This window comes from Rhinolophus hipposideros (assembly GCF_964194185.1).
Source record: "Rhinolophus hipposideros genome assembly, chromosome: 1".
Lineage (NCBI taxonomy): Eukaryota > Metazoa > Chordata > Mammalia > Chiroptera > Rhinolophidae > Rhinolophus > Rhinolophus hipposideros.
The window spans coordinates 26,396,723-26,420,191 of record NC_138047.1 but is presented as its reverse complement, the minus strand read 5'-3'; the positions used below and the strand labels follow the sequence as shown (position 1 = coordinate 26,420,191).

General features: G+C 35.5%; 1 protein-coding gene across 1 annotated transcript in view; it reads right to left on the bottom strand.

Moving 5' to 3' along the window:
- The window catches only part of CCDC7 (coiled-coil domain containing 7), a gene marked incomplete at both ends in the record, with an annotated part of 191,908 nt that overhangs the window by 81,578 nt on the left and 86,861 nt on the right, over positions 1–23,469 (bottom strand). The window contains 2 exons of the mRNA XM_081051876.1: positions 297–448; positions 16,964–17,185. Coding sequence (XP_080908002.1) covers positions 297–448; positions 16,964–17,185 — 374 coding nt within the window. The remainder of the gene's footprint in view (positions 1–296; positions 449–16,963; positions 17,186–23,469) is intronic.

The following is a 23,469-nucleotide window of genomic DNA, read 5'->3' as shown; positions in this document are numbered from 1 at the left end:
CTAAATGACAATATACTTTTGGAGTTTTAAAAAGTAGCTTTTAGTTGCTAATAGGCTCTTGTAAAATCAGATGTTTTGCTCTTAGAGGAGGATGATTTTCTGGCCTGATGTGCACATTTATGAGTGAGTCAATCTAGGCTTGGAGACTGACAAAACCAAAGGGCTTGGGAAAGCCTGGGTTGTTTCTGAACTTAGAACAGGGCTGTGTGTCTCTATAGCATCTCAGCTTTGCTACTAATAAAAAATAATAATTAAATAATTAAACAATTAAAAGCTAATTCACAGATCCTAATTACCTGGACCTGACTCTCAACTGAAACCTGTTACTGTCTGCTATGGGCTGTTTCGGCCTCAGCGTGGATTGTTCTGAAGAACACAGTGGAGATACAGGCTCAGGTAGACTCTGGGACAGTTCCAGTTTCAGGACACCTTTCTTTGTGGCCCTGAACTGTAAAAACATCATGAATGTAGGCTGGACAATTTGGGTCACATATAAATGTCCACAAAAAAAGGACATGTTCTCTAATGGAACCATCTTAAAACCAGCTGCACCGCATTAAGGAAAGATGATATAGGAGCATTTGTGACAACATGGATGGATCTCGAGAGAATAATGCTAAGTGAAATAAGTCAGACAGAAAAAGCAGAGATCCCTATGATTTCACTGATATGTGGTATATAAACCAAAAAGAACAAGACAAACAAATGAGAAACAAAAACTCATAGACACAGACAATAATTTAGTGGTTACCAGAGGGTAAAGGGGTGGGGGATGGGTGATGAGGGTAAAGGGGATCAAATATATGGTGATGGAAGGAGAACTGACTCTGGGTGGTGAACACACAATGGGATTTATAGACGATGTAATACAGAATTGTACACCTGAAATCTATGTAAATTTACTAACAATTGTCACCCCAATAAATTTAATAAAAAAAAAAAAAAAAAACAGCTGCTGATCTACTCTGTATACAGAGACTGATTACATTCCTAACTCGTTATCCCTGCTGAAAGTTACAAATTGGGAAAGGTACATCTCAGAGACTGGCCCATTCTGCTGCCTCTGAACAGATCAGACTGTCACCTCCCTCTCTGGATGTTGATTATTGTGTTTAACTATCTGGATTACTTGCAGTTTGCAACAATTGACTGATAGCCTGATTTTATTTCCCTCACCTTTGTCCTTGTACACACATCTTAGTAAGGCAGTTTGACTATTAAATATAGCTGTTCCCAGAAAGGAATTGATTTCTTTTTTTCTAGGCTGCTCACTGAATAAATGATCAGAACAAAAGAAGAAATAAACCTATTTTGAAATTAATGAAAATTCCATATTTGTTCTGATCAATTTTTTAACATGATGTATCTTTCTTGTTATGTTGTAAAAAAAAAATGCTTTTCTGCAAAAATGCCTTTTTCCTTCTTCCATACAACAATGCTTCCAATCAAAATACCTGGAAAATAGAATGTGATTTGGAAAAAAAAGTAAAGTTTTGATTACTGAATGGGAACACTGATTTTGTAGTACCTGACAAAAAACAAAACATCAGCACCATGGAGACACTGGGGAGTGGGGAGAGCACTAATAATCTGTTTTTCAGACTGTTCCAGGAAGTTTTCCCCTCTTCTTGAAGGAAAACTCCCTTTGCTGCTTTTCCACACTGCTGAGAGCCCTTTGACTTCAAACTGACTACTGAGCTTAAGTGCACACAGTATAGCCCAGATCCTGCACTTTTCACACACAACAGCTTCAGATGTCATCTGTACTCTCCAGGTAGATTAACTGGTGTCCCTCAAAAGAAAAACTGTTTGGAAATGACAGCCTTCAAGCAGTCCTTCCTAATCAAAGGACTCAACTAAATCAATTGGATCAATTGGACCGAACTAGGAACCCTAAGTTGGGGGGCCAAATGGTAGGAGAGCATGTGGGGGCCTTGTTAACATGTACCGCCTCGGTGCATCTTCTCGGCCTGCCCTAACAATTGTAAAGTCTTTGTTTCCAAGGGTACCACATGTGCTGTCTGGGATTATATTTCTTATTTATGTGCCCTGATTGTCATTACATTGTTTCTGCCCCAGGTCTTCAGGTCATCTTCATCTTATTGGCCAGAGTAGTGGAGTATGTGCAATACCTGAATTGGTGCCTTGGGCAAAGTAAATACATATACATATACATATATATATATACATATATATATACATATATACAGAATATATATATACAGAAATATATATATATATATATAGAAAAATTAATGAGGAAGCCACTTGGCTTTCTAAGATATAGTTAATGGGATATATTTTAATTAGCTAAGTCTAGGACTCCTAAAGGCATAACTGAGAACAATACTATAGGTTGGTCTGACCCTGGAACATGGGGTCTCATTGATAATAATCTTAGAATTAAAATGCCTTGGCCAAGGCTGAAGGGGGTGTACTGCTCAGAAAAGAGCATAGTAGGACAGACTGCTGTCCTTAGAAACACCTGATGCAAGGCTGAGTCTTGGCTGGCATTTGGGAACTTGGATTTGCGGAGGATTCCTACAATTCCTAGAACTAATAGAAGTGGCACACTTTACCCAAACTGTTAAGACAACTATTGTGGTTTATGCAGAATACCTGTTTTCCTCCTTGGAGTCTGGAATTTTGGTACATGGTAAGCAGCAGGTGCCACATGACCAGCTACAACAAAAACTCTCAAGACCAAGTCTCTAAAGAGCTTGACATTTCACATATGTTTTTACCATTTATTGCTGGAAGAATTAAGAGCACTCTGTGTGACTCTACTGGAAGAGGACTCTGGAAAACTTGTATGTGGTTTCTTGTGAACTTTTCCCCATGTGTCTTTCCCTTTTGATGATTTTGGTTTGTATCCTTTTGCTATAACAAATCATAGCTATGATAATGACTATACACTGAGTCCTGTGAGTTTTCCTAGTGATGGTAGAAGTCTTAGAAATGTCTGACACATGGAGCTACTATTTTTGTACTTTATACTACAACTGAATTTGCTGCTTCTTTCTTAGATTACAAAATTGGTATGGAAGTTCTGAATTATTAAACCCAGAATAGGTACACAGCCATGCTGGTTGCATAACCACCTTGTTAGCCAAGTACATGACTGTGTGAAGAACTGTCTGAACTGTCACAACAATTCAATAATGTTGCATTCAGGGAGGATAAAGTTAAAATGCTCTAAAAAACAATGGGATACATGTAGGAATGCTATGCAATGTCTAGCTAAAAAATCACTGGGCACCAAAATGGGCTACTGAAACTTAAACAAGGAAAAAAACAACTGTATCCCCCCTCCTCCATCTCTGCCATTATACCAGCTACTAAATAAATTGCTATCAACACTGATACATGCATGCAGCAGCCAAGGTCTTAGCAAGATGTGCAACATACTTTTACTAATCTTTCTTTTGGGAACATTTGAATTCCTGTCATACGTTTTCAACAGGTGGGACAAAACCTAACACAATGTAAACTGCTAGAAATATCAAGATATTCTATTATATTGAGGACAATGATCAATGCTGAAGAAGTACTGCTTGTTTTCTAGGCACATCTGATTAAAAATAACTTTAAATGAAAACATAACCCAGGGCCCTGTCTGTCAAATGAATTTGAAGGAGACGGTCATCATTTGGAGAGCATCCAAAAAATTCCTTACAGCCCCAACTACAAAGAACTTTCTTCTTTAGGTATACCTGGTGATTCCCCAAAGTATCTGTATCAATGTAACTAATTTTAAATGGAAGCTCCTACATTGAGAAGATTTGGAAGAGTTCCAGGCATCACAAAAATGAGTTTGAACTTTATATCTGCCGTATTCTTCAAACACGTGGGATTATAGGTATTTATAAGGAAAGTTTTGCCGATTGGATCCTTTGGCAACAATACTTCAAGTTATTTCTCAGTTTCTGGATCTTTGAACTCAATGATTTCTTCCTACTACTGAATGACACATGCCCTTTGAGCAGTGACTACTAGCCTATTACTGGGCCCTAATGGGACACATTTTCTCACTTTTCAACCCAACAATCTTGTCCCATAATGGGTCTTCTCTAAACCAAAATCCATAAGGTGAATACAATCTCAGGAAAATTCTGTTGAAAAGGGGAGAGAGCACATCTAATCAAGGGCCAATACTGGTCCTTAAGACCTTAGCCAAATTTATGGCCACACATTCACTGGGCACAGAGATACACCCCTGCAGTTTTAACCAAACCATTGACTTAATAAGGCCCTTGCCTGCTAGATTTGCCACCTCCCAAGAAAACATGAATCACTGATGGAACAGCCTCTCTTAAAGGTCATAAAATTTAATGGAGTGCTGCATTCACCCACCAGAATGATGGTAAGTTGTTAAGATTCCATGGAATTGAACATTTTTCAAAATTGGGTGAATTTCAGGCATTGTTCATGGCCATAGAGTACACTCTCCTTAGATTGAAGTATAGTTTTACAAACACTCATGAGCCATTGCTAATGGCCTAGTTATATGGTCAGGCCATTGAGCCACGCAGGACAAAAATTAAATACACTTTTCTGAGACACCTTTGCCCAAGGAAATAGATACAACAACTTAGTAACAAACGCTATCCTTATTTTTCATATGGATAAGCCTACAAGGAAACACTAAATCCAAAGGAAAATATCTGGTATGAAAAAGCCAGTCAAGAATGTGTGACCATCATCTCTACTATAGCCTTGGGTCCCTGTTCAAATCCATCCACCATGAAGGCATGGTATATTTAATAAGGAATTCATTTAAAAGATACACAAAATACTGTTGCCCATCGAACCTAGTCTAGTAGCCACCTAGGCCAGACACTATAAAACAACTTCCACAGTGCTTGTTGGTCCAGCTTTCCCTGGTTATTTACCAGTTATAGGCTGCCATACTCACCAAGGGTCCCTCTGCACTGACTGAACTCCAAAGCACTATGAAATTAGGGAATAAGTGAAAAGACTATTTGACCTCAGTACATAGGAAGACACAACCTATTGCTCATTTAAAAGATGAGCATTGTCTTTGCATCAGATGGTTCTGCAGACATTCTCTTCTGATCCTTCAGGTGACTTACAATGGCAAAATGATAACTTTGAGGTCCCTGAACTTACCTCCCCAGAAAAATGATAATCTGGCTCATCTCCAGGGAGGAACAACAGATCTCAGTTTGTCAGGTAGGAACATGTCTGACCCTGGGAAATGGTTGGAAGTGGAATATCATCAAGGGCAATGACAAATAAATTTCTCTTTTTGATTGCAGATATTGAACAGACATTTCAAAACAGCCTTCTTTGCTATCCAGGAAGTCGTGCTTACAATGTGAATTTATTAGGATGCTTGCTCTACACCCTCACCTAACCCAGCTGGGCACCTTACTGACATCCTTCTCCCAGGCAATACTGTGGAAACTGTTATGTTCAGGACAAGGTGTTAGCCGGAGCTAATAGAGACATATTAATGGGACTCCAAGACTAAGAGGTGGACTGAGGAGACACAAATCTTTGTTTTTAGATGGCCTTAGTGGCCCTCATCCTTCCCACTTTTGGTAGTTTGGAATAGCTGGCTCACCAGGATGTTCAGTGGAAAAAAATATTTCTCACTCATACCAGTTATGTCAGTGTACCAAGTGCCTACTCCTCCAGGTGCTCTCTTTTTCTAACAAGGCCATTGCCCCAACCAGGAATCTCTCACTCTTATATGGTTGAGTAGGTGTTCCCTATGTTTACTCAATTCCCATGCAATGTTGTAAAGTGTTATGTGAGGAGGAAGTCTCTCTGAGGAGTACTTCCTCTTTGTGAATCCAGCTATGCTCAGTCCAAGCACATTTCTCTATGGAAAAATGAATGATAGCTCGGGGGATATTGTGCCCTCTACTATTCCTTAGTTTGTAAGATTTCCTTTATGAAATATACCTCATGCCTACAAGTTGGATCACTAGTAATATGTTCCTTGCCCAAGAGTTAACTGAGAAAATTATGAAATCTCCTCTAGAGTTTTTAACAATAAGATAAATTTCCATTTGTAGAAGTTTATTCTGGTAAAAAATGGAAAGACAAAATACTTTAATAGTTTTTTGTTTCATAGTTACATAATCCTTCTCCATGATAGATAATACCTTTCTTGAGCACCCAATCTAAGATATCCTTTCCTGTGACTCTATCAGAAAAGGGAGTTTTCTTGTCTTCATTTACTTCATTACTCTAAAATTATCTTGTTCATTTATTTTCACTTGTCAATTGCCTATAATTCCCACTGTAATGTAAACACCACAAGAGAAGAGACCTGATTTGTATTATTTATCAGTAAAACCCAATGCCCAGAAGATTACCTGGCATATGAAGGTGACAAAAATATTTGTTGAATGAATGATTTTGGTGAATAAATGAATGAGTAAATGTAACAGCTAATCATCTAATCTATGGAGAAGAAATGGACACATATTAATATACTTCTTTTGTACTTATTTTTTGCTTTATAACAAACTTAAGTAGTATTAGAAGAAAAAGTTTTGAAAAATGGGGGTTTAGAAAGAAGCAGGTTGGATGTGTAACTCTTAAAAATAAAACACCACGAAATAGTTTTACATTTTCATATCTAAAAGGTGTGAATTTCAATACTGTAAATCATTTAAGAACAGCTAACAACACGTGTGATATGAAACACTAAATTATTAATATCAATTGTGCTTGACTAAAAATTTGCAACTCACTGATTCCCTAAGCCAAAATAAATTGCCAAATGTTGTAAAATTCAAAAATGTGTACTTTATTGTAAGCAATACCACGTGTCTGCTCAGGTGGGATCTCCTTACTTCGTCCCCATCCACTCTCTGAAGGTTTGGGAGACTTTTCCAAAGTATTTCAGAAATTCTATTAGGATCTAAGAAGTAACCCAAAATGAAGTTTGATGAAATAATATTGTGCTATGTACTTAATAGTTTGATTTTTTTATTATATTTAGCAATATTCAACCCAAAGCTCTTAAGGGCAATTATATAAAATCCATCAAGTCAAGCTGAAACAACCTATTTCATATCATATCCTCCATTATTCTCCTCAGTCTAGATTCCAAAACAATAACTACTGGCCTTTCCCTGACACATTGTGTAGATTATAAACACCCTTCTTTTTGCATTAACTCTTTAGTCCACATGTAACACCTTTCCCTCATATTCAACTGTTAAAATCCAATCCAACATAAATTAAATGCTATGTTATTCTCAATCCAGCCAGAAACAACTTTTCCTCCTTTTTGATGCAGCTTTTTGGTGATTTTGTATAGAATTCATCTTCTGCATCATGTTGTATTTATTTTTGCACATCTTGTCTACCTTACCCGAATGTTACTGTGTTGAGGGCAAGAACCATATAGTTGTCATCTTTAAACTCCCCATAATATCTAGCACGGTGCATTGCCCAGTATAAATACTCAGGCCGTGTTTTTTATCTGAACTAAATTGAGTTGAAATTAATTTAAATAATTTAATTAAATAATTTTCCTGAAATTAGGGAACATTATACCAATAACATTTCTAGAAAAGGAGCCATTTAAGAGGAATTATTTGATATCCATTCTACAATCCTTTTTCTGCATTTGATATCCTATATTCCCTATCATTCTTAGTCTGCTGTTTTCCATCCAACACTTCTTCCTTTCTTCCACTTCCCATTATCACTCTTAACTGTAACTTATCAGCCAAGTAGAATAGGGACTGTCAGGAGCACTAACTCACAGTAGCACTATCACAACCACTCTTCAAGATTTTTCCAGAAGCTCATGAAAAGTAATTAAGACTGCCTTACTATGTCTTCATAAAGACTAAAGATTCTTTTTAAAACACTTTTGTTTAAGCCAATGTTTCTACTTTCTGAGGTTCACCAAATATATAAAGGGTCTATCAAATTCATTAGCAGCAACTAAATGTTCAATATTAAAACAACTTATATGAAGAGTTATCATTTCATGTTCTTCAGGGTGATAAATTATTGGCTTTTTAGCACTTTCAAACCTGTATTTCCCTATATTTCATAGAAAACCTATAGTGTTATGCCATGCTCTACCATAATTTCCCATGAATATAAGGCTATCATGCTTTATTTGTTTCTATTTCTACACATTTCATAAGCTGGTTAAGTTCCATTAACAAAGATAAATATTAATAGTTTTTCTTATACCCTCTCAAATATGTATAATACTAACATTCATATTTATAATGTAAAAGAATAAAGGATGAGAAATCTACCCATGATAAGTTTACAAAGCAACAAGTAAATAAGCCAATATTTAATTTTCTCAAGATATTAAAAATATATGCTTTTAACAATATAATCACAACAGACATTAAAAATGGATGTTTTCAAAACTTCTGGTCATTAATCACATTTATTACCTAATTCTTGCTAATTCATCTGGGTCTGTAATCTAAATATATTAAAAATAGTAATGAAGCCAAGAAATGCATACTCCTAAGTAATTCTTTCCTCTTTTCTGTGCAGCAATCAAGCCAAAATTTTACATGTTAAGCTGTGTATAATTAAGGAATAAGTGCCTCATGTACATTGAATTTGAATTTTCAATAGTTAAAGTCAATGACTAAAAGGAAACACTGACACAGTTCATTCTCATTGGATAGCAACCTCTTACTGACATAATTTAATTTGCTGTTCCACTAATATATCTGGCTCAAGCTTTCTATTTCTTGACTGGTTTGAGAATAGCTCTATGAATGAATCATACTATGTTAATCAAATAGTCTCACTAGTGAAAACTATGGGATATAATTGGATGAATCAATTCAATTACTTATATGCATGCATATGTATTTATACGTGATTCAGCAAAAATGAAAGGCAAAAAAACTTTCAAATGACTTGTTTTATGTATTCAGGTCATGCTTCTGAATGATGGCAATTACCTTCAAAATAAGGGTTGGTTTCTCACTATCTATAAATTCAATTGCTGGTTTGGGGCGGAGGGGAATATGGGTTTGTACGCTAGATTGGTCCTTAATTTAAATTTTTCTTTTAAAATTTTTTATTTTGACAGCATCCAAAACCATCAATTTTTAACAGTATCTAAAGTTTCATTCTATTTAAAATTAGTTTCAAAGATAAGAGTTAATATTGTAAGTAAAGATATGAATCAAGAACTTTTGTGATACTGATTTTAGAATGGCTATTTTTACCATTTAGTTATGTAAACTGATATAGAAAAAGCATAATTAATTTAAACATTTTACCTGTTTTCAACGAGGCTTTCATTGTGGACAACTGAGATCTGTGATAAAGATAATACTAAACTTAAATATATCAAATATGCACATAATGTGTTTACATTAAATCATTTCAAAAATATTATTCAAAGCAGTTTCTTAAATGTCAATTTTGTAAGATTAAGGACTCAAAAAATTAAGAAATTACTATATTTGACATTACAAGAGACATTGTAGAAAAGGAATTACTACCAATAATATATTTCTAAATGAGAGTAAAGAGGGTTTTATATGTAGTAAATACAAATTATTTTAAACTTATCTATTATGTAATATTTAACCTTTTTATATTATTTTTGAAGCATTTATACTTCAAATGCCAAAAGTATACTAGTATGGTAGTACTAACATATTGTATACTAATACAATAGTACTTCTTTTTAATTTACAAATTTTTAAAATGTATTGAGAATGCATTCTCAAAATATGTTTATTTGATGTGTGATCAAAAGTATCAGGAAACCAGAGAGAATATAATTTTATTCAATAACTTACGTTGGAAAGATAGCTATTTCCTATAGCATAAATGTTGATTCTAGATTTTTATCTCAGGTCTGAATTTTACTTAACTCAGTTTCTTTTATACAGTGATTACCTGGCTTTATTCTTACCCACCTGTGGCAAAGATTCCTAGATGTTCACAATATTAATTTTCTTTTCTTCTTAGTCACATCACTAGTCCACATTTCTAAGTACTTTCTGCACTTAAATGTGGCAAATGACATGAGAGATAATGACGAGCACCACTTCCAGCCTGGTCAATGAAAATGACTAATGTTTGGTCTTCCATGTTCTTTTCTGGTAGAAAGATGTCTACGCCCAACATAGTCCAGAAAGCCAACTGTAAGATGGCAAAGCTTCCACATGCCAGGATACATAAATGATCTTGTAGAGCATAATCCCTAACACAAATAATGACCCTGGACTTCCTGGGGCCATACACATGAGAAATAAGTTTCTGTTATGTGTGAGCCATTATACATATTAGACCTATATGTCACAAGAGTTAGCCCACATAGTAATAAATATACCACCACATTATTCATATGGCTTATGTAAATAACTAGGACAGAACTAAATGATGATACAACCTAACATTCACACAGTGCTTCACAATATACAGAAGCAATTCATTAACATTGTCTCATTTTACCCTAACAGAATTTTTATAAAATATTATCGTCCTCAATTAATGGTTTTATAGAAAACAATGTTTTGTTCTTCACACATAGAAATAGGTCTTACTCTTCCCTCTATTTTAAAATAGTATTTACTCCAGTAAACAACTTTAAAGACAGGTACAAAAACATGCTGCCTATAAGAGACCCACTTCAGATCAAAAGACACAGACAGACTGAAAGTAAGGGGATGGAAAAAGATATATCATGCAAAATGGAAACAAAAGAAAATCTGGAGTAGCAATATGTATGTCATACAAAATAGACTTTAAAACAAATACTATTAAAAAAGACAAAGAAAGGGCTAGCCCGGTGGCTCAGGCAGTTGGAGCTCTGTGCTCCTAACTCCGAAGGCTGCCAGTTTGATTCCCACATGGGCCAGTGGGCTCTCAACCACAAGGTTGCCAGTTCAACTCCTCGAGTCCCACAAAGGATGGTGGGCAGCGCCCCCTGCAACTAAGATTGAACACGGCACCTTGAGCTGAGTTGCTGCTGAGCTCCTGGATGGCTCAGTTGGTTGGAGCGCATCCTCTCAACCACAAGGTTGCAGGTTCAACTCCCGCCAGGGATGGTGGGCTGCATCCCCTGCAACTAGCAAGGGCAACTAGACCTGGAGCTGAGCTGCGCCCTCCACAACTAAGACTGAAAGGACAACTTGAAGCTGAATGGCACCCTCCACAACTAAGATTAAAAGGACAACTTAACTTGGGAAGAAAAAGTCCTGAAAGTACACACTGTTCCCCAATAAAGTCCTGTTCCCCTTCCCCAGTTAAAAAAATAAAAGACAAAGAAAGACACTAAATAATCATCAAGGGGTCAATCCAACAGGAGGATATAAACAGTGCAAACATTTATGCACCCAACATGGAAGGACCTAAATATATAAAGCAAATATTGACAGATATAAAAAGAGAGATCTACAATAATACTGTCATAGTACGGGACTTTAACACCCCATTGACATCAATACGTAAATTTTCCAGACAGTAAGTCAACAAGAAAACAGCCTTATATAACATTGGATGAGATTAACTAATATTTTTAGAATATTTTATGCCAAAGCAGCAGGATGTACATTCTTTTCAAGTACACATGGAACATTTTCCATTTTCCATGTTGGGCCACTAAACAAGTCTCAATAAATTTAAGATTGAAATATCAAGCATATACTCCAAACACAATGGTATAAAACTAGAAATCAAGTACAAGAAAAAAGTGAAAAACATGCAAATACATGAAAGCTAAATAACATAATACTAAATTATGAATGGGTCAACAACAAGATAAAGGAAGAAATCAAGAGCTACCTTTAGAAAAATGAAAATGAAAACACAACAACCTTAAATCTATTGGACACAGTGAAAGCAGTCCTAAGAGGTAAATTCATAGCATTACAGGCCTATCTCAAGCAAGAAGAAAAATTTCAAAGAATCTAACCTTATACTTAAAGGAATTAAAAAAGAACAAAGCCCAAAGTGAGTAGAAGAAGAAAATAATAAAGATCAGAACAGAAATAAATGAAACAGTCCTAAAAAAAAAAAAATACAAAAGGTCAACAAAACCATGAGTTAGTTCTTTGAAAAGATAAACAGAATTGATAAACTTTAACCAGACTAATCAGAGAAAAAAGAGACAGGACCCAAATAAATAAAATCAGAAATGAAAGAGAAGTGACAACAGACACCATAGAAATACAAAGGACTATAAGAAAATACTATGAACAATTATATGCCAACATATTGGACAACCAGCAAGAGATGGATAAATGCCTAGAAACATGCAATCTTCCAAGGTTTAATCAAGAAGAAAGAGAAAATATGAATAGAACAACAACTACTAATGAAAGTGAATCAGTAATAAAAAATTCCTTACAAACCAAAGTACTGGATCAGATGGCTTCATAGGTGAATTTTACCAAACATTCAAAGGAGATTTAATACCTATCCTTCTCAAACTATTCCAAAAATTTCAACAGGGAAGGCTCCCAAGCTCATTTTACAAGGACAGAATCACCCTGATTCCAAAACCAGACAAAGACATTACAAAAAAAGAAAAGTATAGGCAATATCCCTGATGAACATAAATGCAAAAATCCTCAACAAAATCTTAGGAAACCGAATTCAGCAATACAATAAAAAGATCATATTCTATGACCAAGGGGGATTTATTCCTAGGATACAAGGTTGGTTCAATATCCACAAAACAATTAAGGTGATACACCATGCAAAAAAAAACATAAAAATCATATGATCATATCAATAGATGTAGAAAAAGCACTTAACAAAATCCAGCTTGGATTTATGATAAAAACTCTCAGCAAAGTGGGAATAGAGGAACATACTTCAACATAATAAAGGCCACATATGACAAACCAACAGCTAGCATCATACTGAATGGTGAAAAGTGAAAAATGTTTTCCTTAAGATCAGAACAAGATAAGGATGTCCACTTTCACCACTTTTAATCAACATAGTATTGGAGGTCCTAGTCAGTATTCAGGCAAGAAAAAGGGAAAAAAAAGCATCCAAATTAAAAAGGAACAAGTAAACCTGTCATTATTTGTAGATAACATGATACTATATAGACAGAACTGTAAAGACTCCACCAAAAAACTATTAGAACTAATAAATGAAATCAATAAAGTAGTAGGATACCAGTTAATATTCAGAAATCAGTTGCATTTTATACACAAAAAGAAAATTATCAGAAACAGAAATTTAGAAAACATTTCCATTTATAATTGCATCGAAAAATACCTAGAAATAAATTTTACCAAGGAGGTGAAAAGCCTGTAGTTGGAAAAGACAGCAAAAAAAGAAATTGAAGAAGATACAAATATAATAAATGGAAGCATATGGATATGGATACAAAGAATCATTAAATTGTCCATACTTCAAAACAATTCCTATCAAATGCAATCCCTATCAAAATACCAATGGCATTTTTAACAGAACTAGAACCAATAATCCTAAAATTTATATGAAACTACAAAAGATCCCAAATAGCCAAAGCAATATTGAGAAAGAAGAAAAACGTTGGAGATACCACACTACTTGATATCAAACTATACTACAAGGCTATAATAATCAATACAGCATGGCATTAGCATAAACACAAACAATGGAACAGAATATAGAACTCAGAAATAAACCCACACCTATATGGTCAATTAACCCACAAAAAAGGAGGCAAGAATGTACAGTGGGTTAAAGACAGTCTCTACATTAGTGGTTTGGAGAAATGGACAGAATCTGGATCATTTTCTTACACCATATATGAGAATACATTGAAAATGGATTAAAGACCTAAATGTAAGTCCCCAAACCATAAAATTCTTAGTAGAAAATATAGGCAGTATTCTTTTACATGACTCATAGTAATATTTTTTTTGACTATATCTCCTTAGGCAAGGGAAACAAAGGAAAAATGAACAAATTGGACTGCGTCAAATTAAACAGTTTTTTTGCACAGCAAAGGAAACCATCAACAAAACAGCTTATTGAACGGGAGAAGGTATTCACCAATGATACACCTGATAAGGGGTTAATATCCAAAATATACAAGAAACTCATACAACATAACACCAAAAAAGCAAACAGTTTGATTAAAAACTGGAAAGAGAACCTGAGCATACATTTCCCCAAAGAGGACATATAGATGGCCAACAGACATATAAAAAGATGCTCAACATCACTAATCATGAAGCAAATGCAAATCACAGCTACAATGATATACCAGCTCACGCCTATCAGATTGGCTATCATCAATAAATCAACAAACAACTAGTGCTGGCAAGGGGTGGAGAAAAGGGAACCCTCGAGCATTGTTGGTAGGATTGTAAGTTGGTGCAGCCCCTATTGAAAACAGTATGGAGGTTCCTCAAAAAAGTTAAAAATAGAACTACTCTATGACCCAGAAATTTAACTTCTAGGCATTTATCTGAAGAAACTCAAAACAATAACTCGAAAAAGACATATGCACCTCTATGTGCACTGCAGCACTATTTACAATCGCCAAAAATATGGAAGGAATCTAAGTGTCCATTGATAGATGAATGGATAATGACGTGGTACATACATACATGTACAATGGAATATTACTTAGTCATAAAAGGATGAAATCTTGCCATTTGGAACAACATGGATGGACCTAGAGAGTATTATGCTAAGTGTAATAACTCAGACAGAAAAAGACAAATACCATATAGTTTCACTTATATGTGGAATCTTAAAAACAAAATAAATGAACAAATAAACAAAAAATAAACTCATAGATACAGAGAACATTTTGACGGTTGCCAGATGGGAGTGGGGTTGGGAGGATGGGTGAAAGGGGAAAGGGATTAAGAAGTACAAATTCCCAGGGCAGCTGGTTGGCTCAGTAGTTAGAGTGCAGTGCTCATAACACCAACATCACCAGTTCGATTCCCACCTGGGCCAGTGAGCTGCACCCTCCACAACTAAATGGAAGAAAACCAAGGACTTGACTTGGAGCTGAGCTGTGCCCCACAACCAGATTGAAAAAAACGACTTGACATGGAGTTGATGGGTCCTGGAAAAACACACTGTTCCCCCAATATTCCCAATTTAAAAAAAATTAAAAGTAATAAAATAAAAGGAAGGAGCACTATATGCAAAGAAATGAAAAATAATAAAAACTAAAACAGGTACAAAAACAAAATATAACTACTTTTTTTCTTGTTTATATTTTTCCACCTTTATATTGACATATTAACATGTGTAAGTTTCAGGTATACAATGTGATGATTGGATATACATAAATATTGTGAAATTTTTACCACAATAAGGTTAGTTAACATGTAATTGTCTCACATAATTACTACTTTGTTTTTGTATGATGAGAAAATTAAAGCTCTATTCTCATAGTAACTTTTTAATATACACTACAGTGTTGTTAATTGTAGTGGTCATGCTGTACCTTAGGTCTCCAGAACTTACTCATCTTATAACTGAAATTTGTACCCTTTGAGAAGCTTCTCCCCATTTTTTCCAACCCTCAGCCCCGGTCAATCACCATTCTACTCTCTGTTTCTATGAGTTCAACATTTTTAAATTCCATATACAAGTGAGATCATACAACATTTGTCTTTCTCTGCTGATTTATTTTAATTAAAAATGAGGGATGGCCCTCAAGGTCCATCCATGTTGTTGCACGGCAGGATTTCCTACATTTTAATGGCTGAACAAAATTCCATTGTGTGTGTGCATCACATCACATTCTTATCCATTCATCCACTGATAGACACTTAAGTTGTTTTCATGTCTTGGCTATTGTGCATAATGCTGCAATGAATATAAAAGTACAGACACCATTTTGAGGTCTAGTTTTCATTTCATTTGCTTATTTCCAGATTTGTGAATGTTGGAATATACAGTAGTTCAGTTTCTAATTTTTTGTGGAACCTCATTACTGTTTCTATGGGGGCTGCACCAATTTAACATTCTCACTGAAAGTTCACTTGGGTTCGCTTTCCACCACATCTTCAGCAGCATTTGTTCTCTTTTGTCTTTTGATAACAGCCATTCTAATAGGTCTGAAGTAACAACCTCATTGTGTGGTTTTTTTTAATTGAATTACAATTGCCATACAAAGTTATATTAGTTTCAGGTATATAACGTAATGATTTGACATTTGTACATACTGATGTAATAATCACCACAATAAGTCCAATCACCATCCACCACCATGGACTTTGAGGGTATTATGTTATGTGAAATAAGTCACACAGAGAAAGACAAATACTGTATGATCTCAGGTACATGTGGAATCTAAAAAAAATTAAACTCATAGATACAGAAAACAGGTTGGTGGTTGCCAGTGGGGGGGGTTAAGGATGGGCAAAATGGGTGAAGGGAGTCAAAAGGTACAAAATTCCAGTTATAAAGTAAATAAGTCCAGAAGAAGTAATGTACAACATGGTCATTATAGTTAATACTACTGTATTGTGCATTTGAAAGTTTCTAGGAAAGTAAAATCTTCAAAGTTCTCATTATAAGAAAAACAATTCTATAACTAGATATCGTGACAGATGTTAACTAGGCATATTGTGTTGAAAATTTTGCAAAATATACAAATGTCAAAACATTATGTTGTACACCTGAAACTAATATAATGTATGTCAAATCTATCTCAATATATATATATATATATATACAGCAAAAATAAATAAATAAGTAAATAAATAAATAAGAAAACATTATTTTATATCTGACAAGTCTGTACTGGCACAGCTATCCTGAAAATAAAATTCAAAATTTGGATGCCTAAAAAAAAAACAGCAACAAAATAAATGCATATTTAATGTATAGATTTGTATTCAAAATAACAACGAATATACCCAGAAGATAAAAGGCAATAATCCAAGCAAAAAAAGGCCATAAAGAATTTTTTAAATAATATCTAAAATGAATAATAATATAAAAGATTAAGCTGTTACAGCACATATTACTATGTTTATTTTGGTTATTTCCTTACCTGCGGATGTTCTTGGATTTTACCATTTGTGTCTTGTCCACTTGAATCTACAACTTGTGCTTTTCTTGTTTCTTTTTCCAATGGTATATATTTTAAATCTTCACCTTTAACCTCTGTTTTACTAATAGTCCTTTCCGTTGTGGTGTGGGTCATCTCCTCACTTTTAAGTAACTCTCCTTGATTTAGGAAATGCTTTAATTGAAGCTTAGCTGTTTCAGCTTCCTGTGTTTTAGAAAGTAACCATTATCAAGCATTATTTCTGTGACATTTCCCTGCCAATATTACAACTTTCAGGAATCTGCAAATATTCATTCCTATATTACTTCTCAACTTCATTTTTACTGAGTTAGAAGAACCTAAGTTAAACCACTGATATAATCCATAGTTTAATAGATCCTCAAAATTAAAAACTATGACGGAATCTGTTCCACTGTGAGGGCTATTTTTATACCTAAGAGGTTCTCCTGCTGTTATTTTTTTAAAGGATGTAATTAGTATACAACCACAGTAAAAAGTATGCATTATAAAAAGTGCTGGATTGTACCCAGAATGGCATCTATCATAACAAATAATTTAAAAAAAATGTAAATATTTTACTCCTTCTAGAATAAAATTTTTCTTTAAAATATTATTTTCTATGAAAGAATATATAGATCAACCAAATAAAATTCACAAATAATCTCACTACAAACAGAAAACTCAGTTAACATTTTGATGTATATCTTTTTTAAATATTTCTAAATATAACTAATGTACATATATATTTTTAATTTTTACCTATTGAATCATACTATACATACACAATATGACTTTTCATTATGTAATGTCATAGATGTGTGTCCATGACAATAAATAAATAGCTAAACAAGAATAGCTAACAGAAGTACATTTAATAACATACCTTAATTTATTTAGCAAATTTCTTATCAATGGACATATTGGTAATTGAAAATCTTTTTGTTTTTTATTATAAATTAAAGTTTATTGGGGTGACAATGGTTAGTAAAGTTACTAGGTTTCGAGTGTAGAATTCTGTAATTCATCATCTATATATCACATTGTGTATTCACCATCCAGTCAGTATAAAAAATTTTATACTATACATAGTTGAACAAAATCTTTGTACACTTTTTTCTTCTTTACACTAATTTTTCACAACTGAAACTGTTCAATGAAAAGTATGTCTTTCCAAAACTTTGTTATATGTTTTCTTTCAGGAAAGTCTCAATCTGTACTGATAATAGAAGTATGTGAAAAATTGCCCATTTCAGCATGTAGTCACAAATATTAGGTATTTCTGCTCCTTAAATTTTACCAAAGTAATAGGTTTTAAAAAAACTATCTCAATGTCATTTTATACTGGATTTATTCGAAAAAGTGAGGTTGAATATATTGGTATGAATTTACTGGGCATGTGTGTTTCTAAAGTATGACCTGCCTATTTGTGCCCTTGATTATTTGAAAGGCAGGCTATCCAAATTTCTTTGAAATTTTTTTAAATATATTCATGTAAAACATTTTGTAAAAATTTTTAATTTATCTTTATATCTCATAATTTTTTAGCATAAAAGTTTTAAATTTATATATTTAAACATACAAATATATTAACGGTTTCCTTTTGGTATAACACTTAGAAAACCTTGCTCTAGGCAAGACATATATCATTGTTACCAAGTGTTTCTTCCAATATCTTCATAGTTCATTTATTACTTTTGGATCTTAAATCAATCTGCAATGTTTATTACATGAACTAGAGATCTATTTTTTCATAGTAGTTTCTTTTTTTGATTATTTTATACATCTATGAAAAATTTTAATAACTAGAACTGTAAAATAGAAGTATGGTGGCATGAGGAGTTCCCTTGATCTCTCCCCTTGAAGCTACAACAAGTTGAATGGATTCCATGCCCAACACACAAACATGCCTGAGAGATACAGGCATCAAAACATCTGAAGGTGGGCGAATCGGGGCAAACTGGGGATGGGGGAAGGAAGAAGAGCAGAGATAGATGCCGCAAACACAGCCTGCGAACAAACTGAAGGACTCAAGAGAGGGGAAGAATCATCTACAGGGTCACACACTATAGCCCCAAGAATTCCTGCCTGAGTGATCAACATATATTATGACTGAACCCAGCCACTGGTGCAGAGATCAAATACAAAAGTTCTACCAGCTACCATTGGCAGTCAGAAAACAAAGCCACGATAATAGGCCACCCACCCAGAGCTCACCTCCCCATACACCCCTGAGCTAGCAGTGGGTCTCAAAAGAAACCACAGCAGTGAGTGTTAAATTAAAGAGCAAAAAATCTACAGCAATGAGAACTGGAGAGACAGCTCTACGCAACAGATACACATTGCAGTTAATCCCAGTGACAAGTAGGGAAACACACAGGAGAGGCAGCTGAGGTCTCAAAGTTGCTATTACTAGGAGGAGAACAAAGCCACAAGCACACCAGTGGCATGTACCAGCCTAACACCTCATAGAGGCTGATCCCAGTAGGGGCATTTGTTACACCTGAGGCAGTGCAATACTGTGTCTGGTTCCTTGGGAAACACTAAGATTGCAGGGGTTGGGAAACCCGTAACGTTCTATCATGATATTATATTAAAATTGTCAAATATTAATGACAAAGAAATTTCTCAGTGCACCCAGGGAAAAGAAAACAATAACCTATAGGAGACGAAAAAAAATGGCGGCGTGAGGTGAGCCTCTGTAACGCTCCCCTGGAATTTACAACGAATCGGACAACAATAACTCCACAAAGGACTCCTTGCACAGCAGACAGGCAAGACGAAGAGGCCGACTACTGAATTCACCTCCAGGTGGGTGAATCGCGCGAGCGGGGGAGGAGGGAGAGGAGAAGTGCGGAGACGGAGCCTCGCGGGCGCAGGACACAGACCTAGCTCAGTGCTCGGAGCCCGCTGCGCCCGGATCTTCCGCAACTGCGGGAGAGGGAAGGACTCGGACTGCTAGGGCTCCGCTTACGGCCCACAGGGCTGAGGGGGCAGCATATAAAACCGCTGAACCCAACGCTCCCGGCAGACCTCGGAGCAAAGACTGAGGGAAGAGGGCTGAAATCGGTGGTTTAAGCCCTCACTGCCGAGCGAAGAACGGAAGCCTTAGGCACGGAGACTAGCCGCCCCCTCCCTACCCTCCCAGAGCTCGCCCCGCCCCCACCTGCCCGGTGCTAGAAGCGATAAAGTAGCAGTGTCGGATCAAAGGACAGAATATTTGCTGCTCTGAGAACTGTGGACCGCAGACACAGATTAGCAGCTCAACTAGTTCCGGCAAAGGGGAGGGAGCTGTGGAAGCAGGACTGGCTGTGGTGGTGGTCGCCGCCATTGCTCTGGGCCACCTCTCACAACTCACCCCGCCCCTGGCCCCACCTATCTGGGCGGATCCCTGCAGGAGTAAACAGAACTGCTGAAACAAACGGGCTCTGAATCTGGTGCAGAAAGAGCTTTGGAACTCCAAAAGCTCTTCGCATACCTATCAACCTGTTGCAGAAGACACTCCTGTAGATGTCTAGGAAGAGAAATAGTAAATCAGTGATTGCCATGAATAACCAAGGCAACAAGATAGCTCAGAAAGAAAGTGAAAAGTCTCCAGAAAAGGAACTTAGAGATATGGACCTTTGTGATTTAAATGACAGAGAATTCAAGATCGCAATTCTGAAAAAACTCAACGAGATGCAAGAAAACACAGAAAGGCAGTTTAATGAACTCAGAAACACAATCAAAGAACACCATGAGCATTTTACAAAAGAGATTGAAATCTTGAAAAAGAACCAAATAGAATTTCTGGAGATTAAGAACTCAATAGAAGAAATTAACAATAAAATATCCAGCTTAGGTAGTAGAGTTGACCAGATGGAGGAAAGAATCAGTGACATCGAAGATAGGAACCTGGAATTTACACAGAGGGAAGAAGAAAGAGACTTGAGACTTAAAAGAAATGAAAGAACTCTACAAGAACTTTCTGACTCCATCAGAAAGAGCAATATAAGAATAATGGGTATACCAGAAGGAGAAGAAAGAGGGAAGGGAACAGAGAATATATTCAAACAAATTGTCGATGAGAACTTCCCAAATTTGTGGACAGAACTGGATCCTCGAATCCAAGAAGCAAATAGAACACCTAATTACCTCAATCCCAACAGGCCTTCACCAAGGCACATTGTATTGAAGCTGTCTAAAATCAATGATAAAGAAAGAATCCTCAAGGCAGCCAGGGAAAAGAAGACGGTAACTTACAAAGGAAAGCCCATTAGATTATCATCAGATTTTTCAGCAGAAACTCTACAAGCTAGGAGGGAATGGAACCAAATATGCAAACTATTGAAAGAGAGAAATCATGAGCCAAGAATAATATATCCAGCAAAGATCTCCTTTAGATATGAAGGAGGAATAAAGACCTTTCCAGACATCCAGAAGCTGAGGGAATTTTCTAATACACGACCTGCACTACAAGAAATACTAAAGGAGGCTATTAGACCACCATCAACAGGGACAACTTGTGGCAACCGAAACATAAAAAGGGGGAGCGTAAAGGCCTGAACTGGAATATGGGAATAGAGGAAGTAAGCGTACTGAAGAAACTGGAATACTCTAAATATCAAACTTTCTTTTACATAAACTCAAGGGTAACCACTCAAAAAACATCCAAATCTGAAATATATACTGTAATAAAAGAAGAAACAGAGGGAAACATCATAGAATACTACCACACAGAAATAACAGACAACAACAAAAAGGCAAAGAAACAATGGAGACACAGCCTTACCAGAAAACTAAAGACAGAATGACAGGAAATCCTCACATATCAATAATCACCCTAAATGTAAATGGATTGAACTCACCAATAAAGAGACACAGAGTAGCAGATTGGATCAAAAAACTAAACCCAACCATATGCTGCCTACAAGAGACACATCTCAGCTACAAGGACAAGCATAGACTCAAAGTGAAAGGGTGGAAATTGACACTTCAAGCAAATGGTACCCAGAAAAAATCAGGTGTAGCCATAATGATTTCCGATGAAACAGACTTCAGGGTGAAAAAGATAACAAGAGACAAAGATGGACACTTCATAATGGTAAAGGGGACTATACAACAAGAAGACATAACAGTCATCAATATTTATGCCCCCAATCAGGGAGCACCGAAATATACCAAGCAACTACTAACAGAACTAAAGGGAGAAATTGACCAAAACACAATTATACTAGGGGACTTAAATACATCATTGACAGCTATGGATAGATCATCCAAACAGAAGATAAATAACGAAATCGCAGCCCTAAATGACACATTAGATGAATTGGACATAATTGACATATATAGAGCACTTCATCCTAAAACATCAGACTATACATTCTTTTCTAGTGTACATGGAACATTCTCAAGGATAGACCATATATTGGGACACAAAATCAGCCTCAGCAAATTTAAGAAGATTGAAATCATACCAAGCATATTCTCTGATCACAAAGCTTTGAAATTGGATATCAACTGCAAAAAGAAAGCAGGAAAAAACACAAATACATGGAGATTAAACAACATACTTTTAAAGAACGACTGGGTCAAAGAAGAAATTAGAGGAGAGCTCAAAAGATACATAGAAACAAATGACAATGAAAATACATCCTACCAAAATTTTTGGGATGCCGCGAAAGCAGTTTTAAGAGGGAAATTTATATCATTACAGGCCTATCTCAAGAAACAAGAAAAATCCCAAATAAATAACCTCATGTTACACCTTAAAAAACTAGAAAAAGAAGAAGAAGCGAAACCCAAGGTCAGCAGAAGAAAGGAAATAACAAAAATCAGAGCAGAACTAAATGAAATAGAGAACAAAAAGACAATAGAAAAAATTAATGTGACAAAAAGCTGGTTCTTTGAAAAGATTAACAAAATCGACAAACCCTTGGCTAGACTCACTAAGATAAAAAGAGAGAAGACACTAATTAACAAAATCAGAAATGAAAAAGGGGAAGTTATCACGGACACCACAGAAATACAAAGGATTATCCAAGAATACTATGAAGGACTATATGCCACCAAATTTAATAACTTAGAAGAAATGGACAAGTTCTTAGAAACATATAGCCTTCCAAGGCTGAATCATGAAGAACTGGAAAATCTTAACAGGCCGATCACCAGTAAGGAAATTGAATCAGTCATCAAAAACCTTCCCAAAATCAAAAGTCCTGGACCAGATGGCTTCACCAGTGAATTCTACCAAACCTTCAAAGAGGATCTAATACCAATCCTGCTCAAACTCTTCCAAAAAATTGAAGAAGAGTCAGTACTCCCTAACTCATTTTATGAGGCCAACATTACCCTGATACCAAAACCTGGTAAGGACAACACAAAAAAAGAAAACTACAGACCTATATCTCTGATGAATACAGATGCTAAAATCCTAAACAAAATTCTAGCAAATCGAATACAACAATGCATTAAAAAGATTATTCATCACGACCAAGTGGGGTTCATCCCTG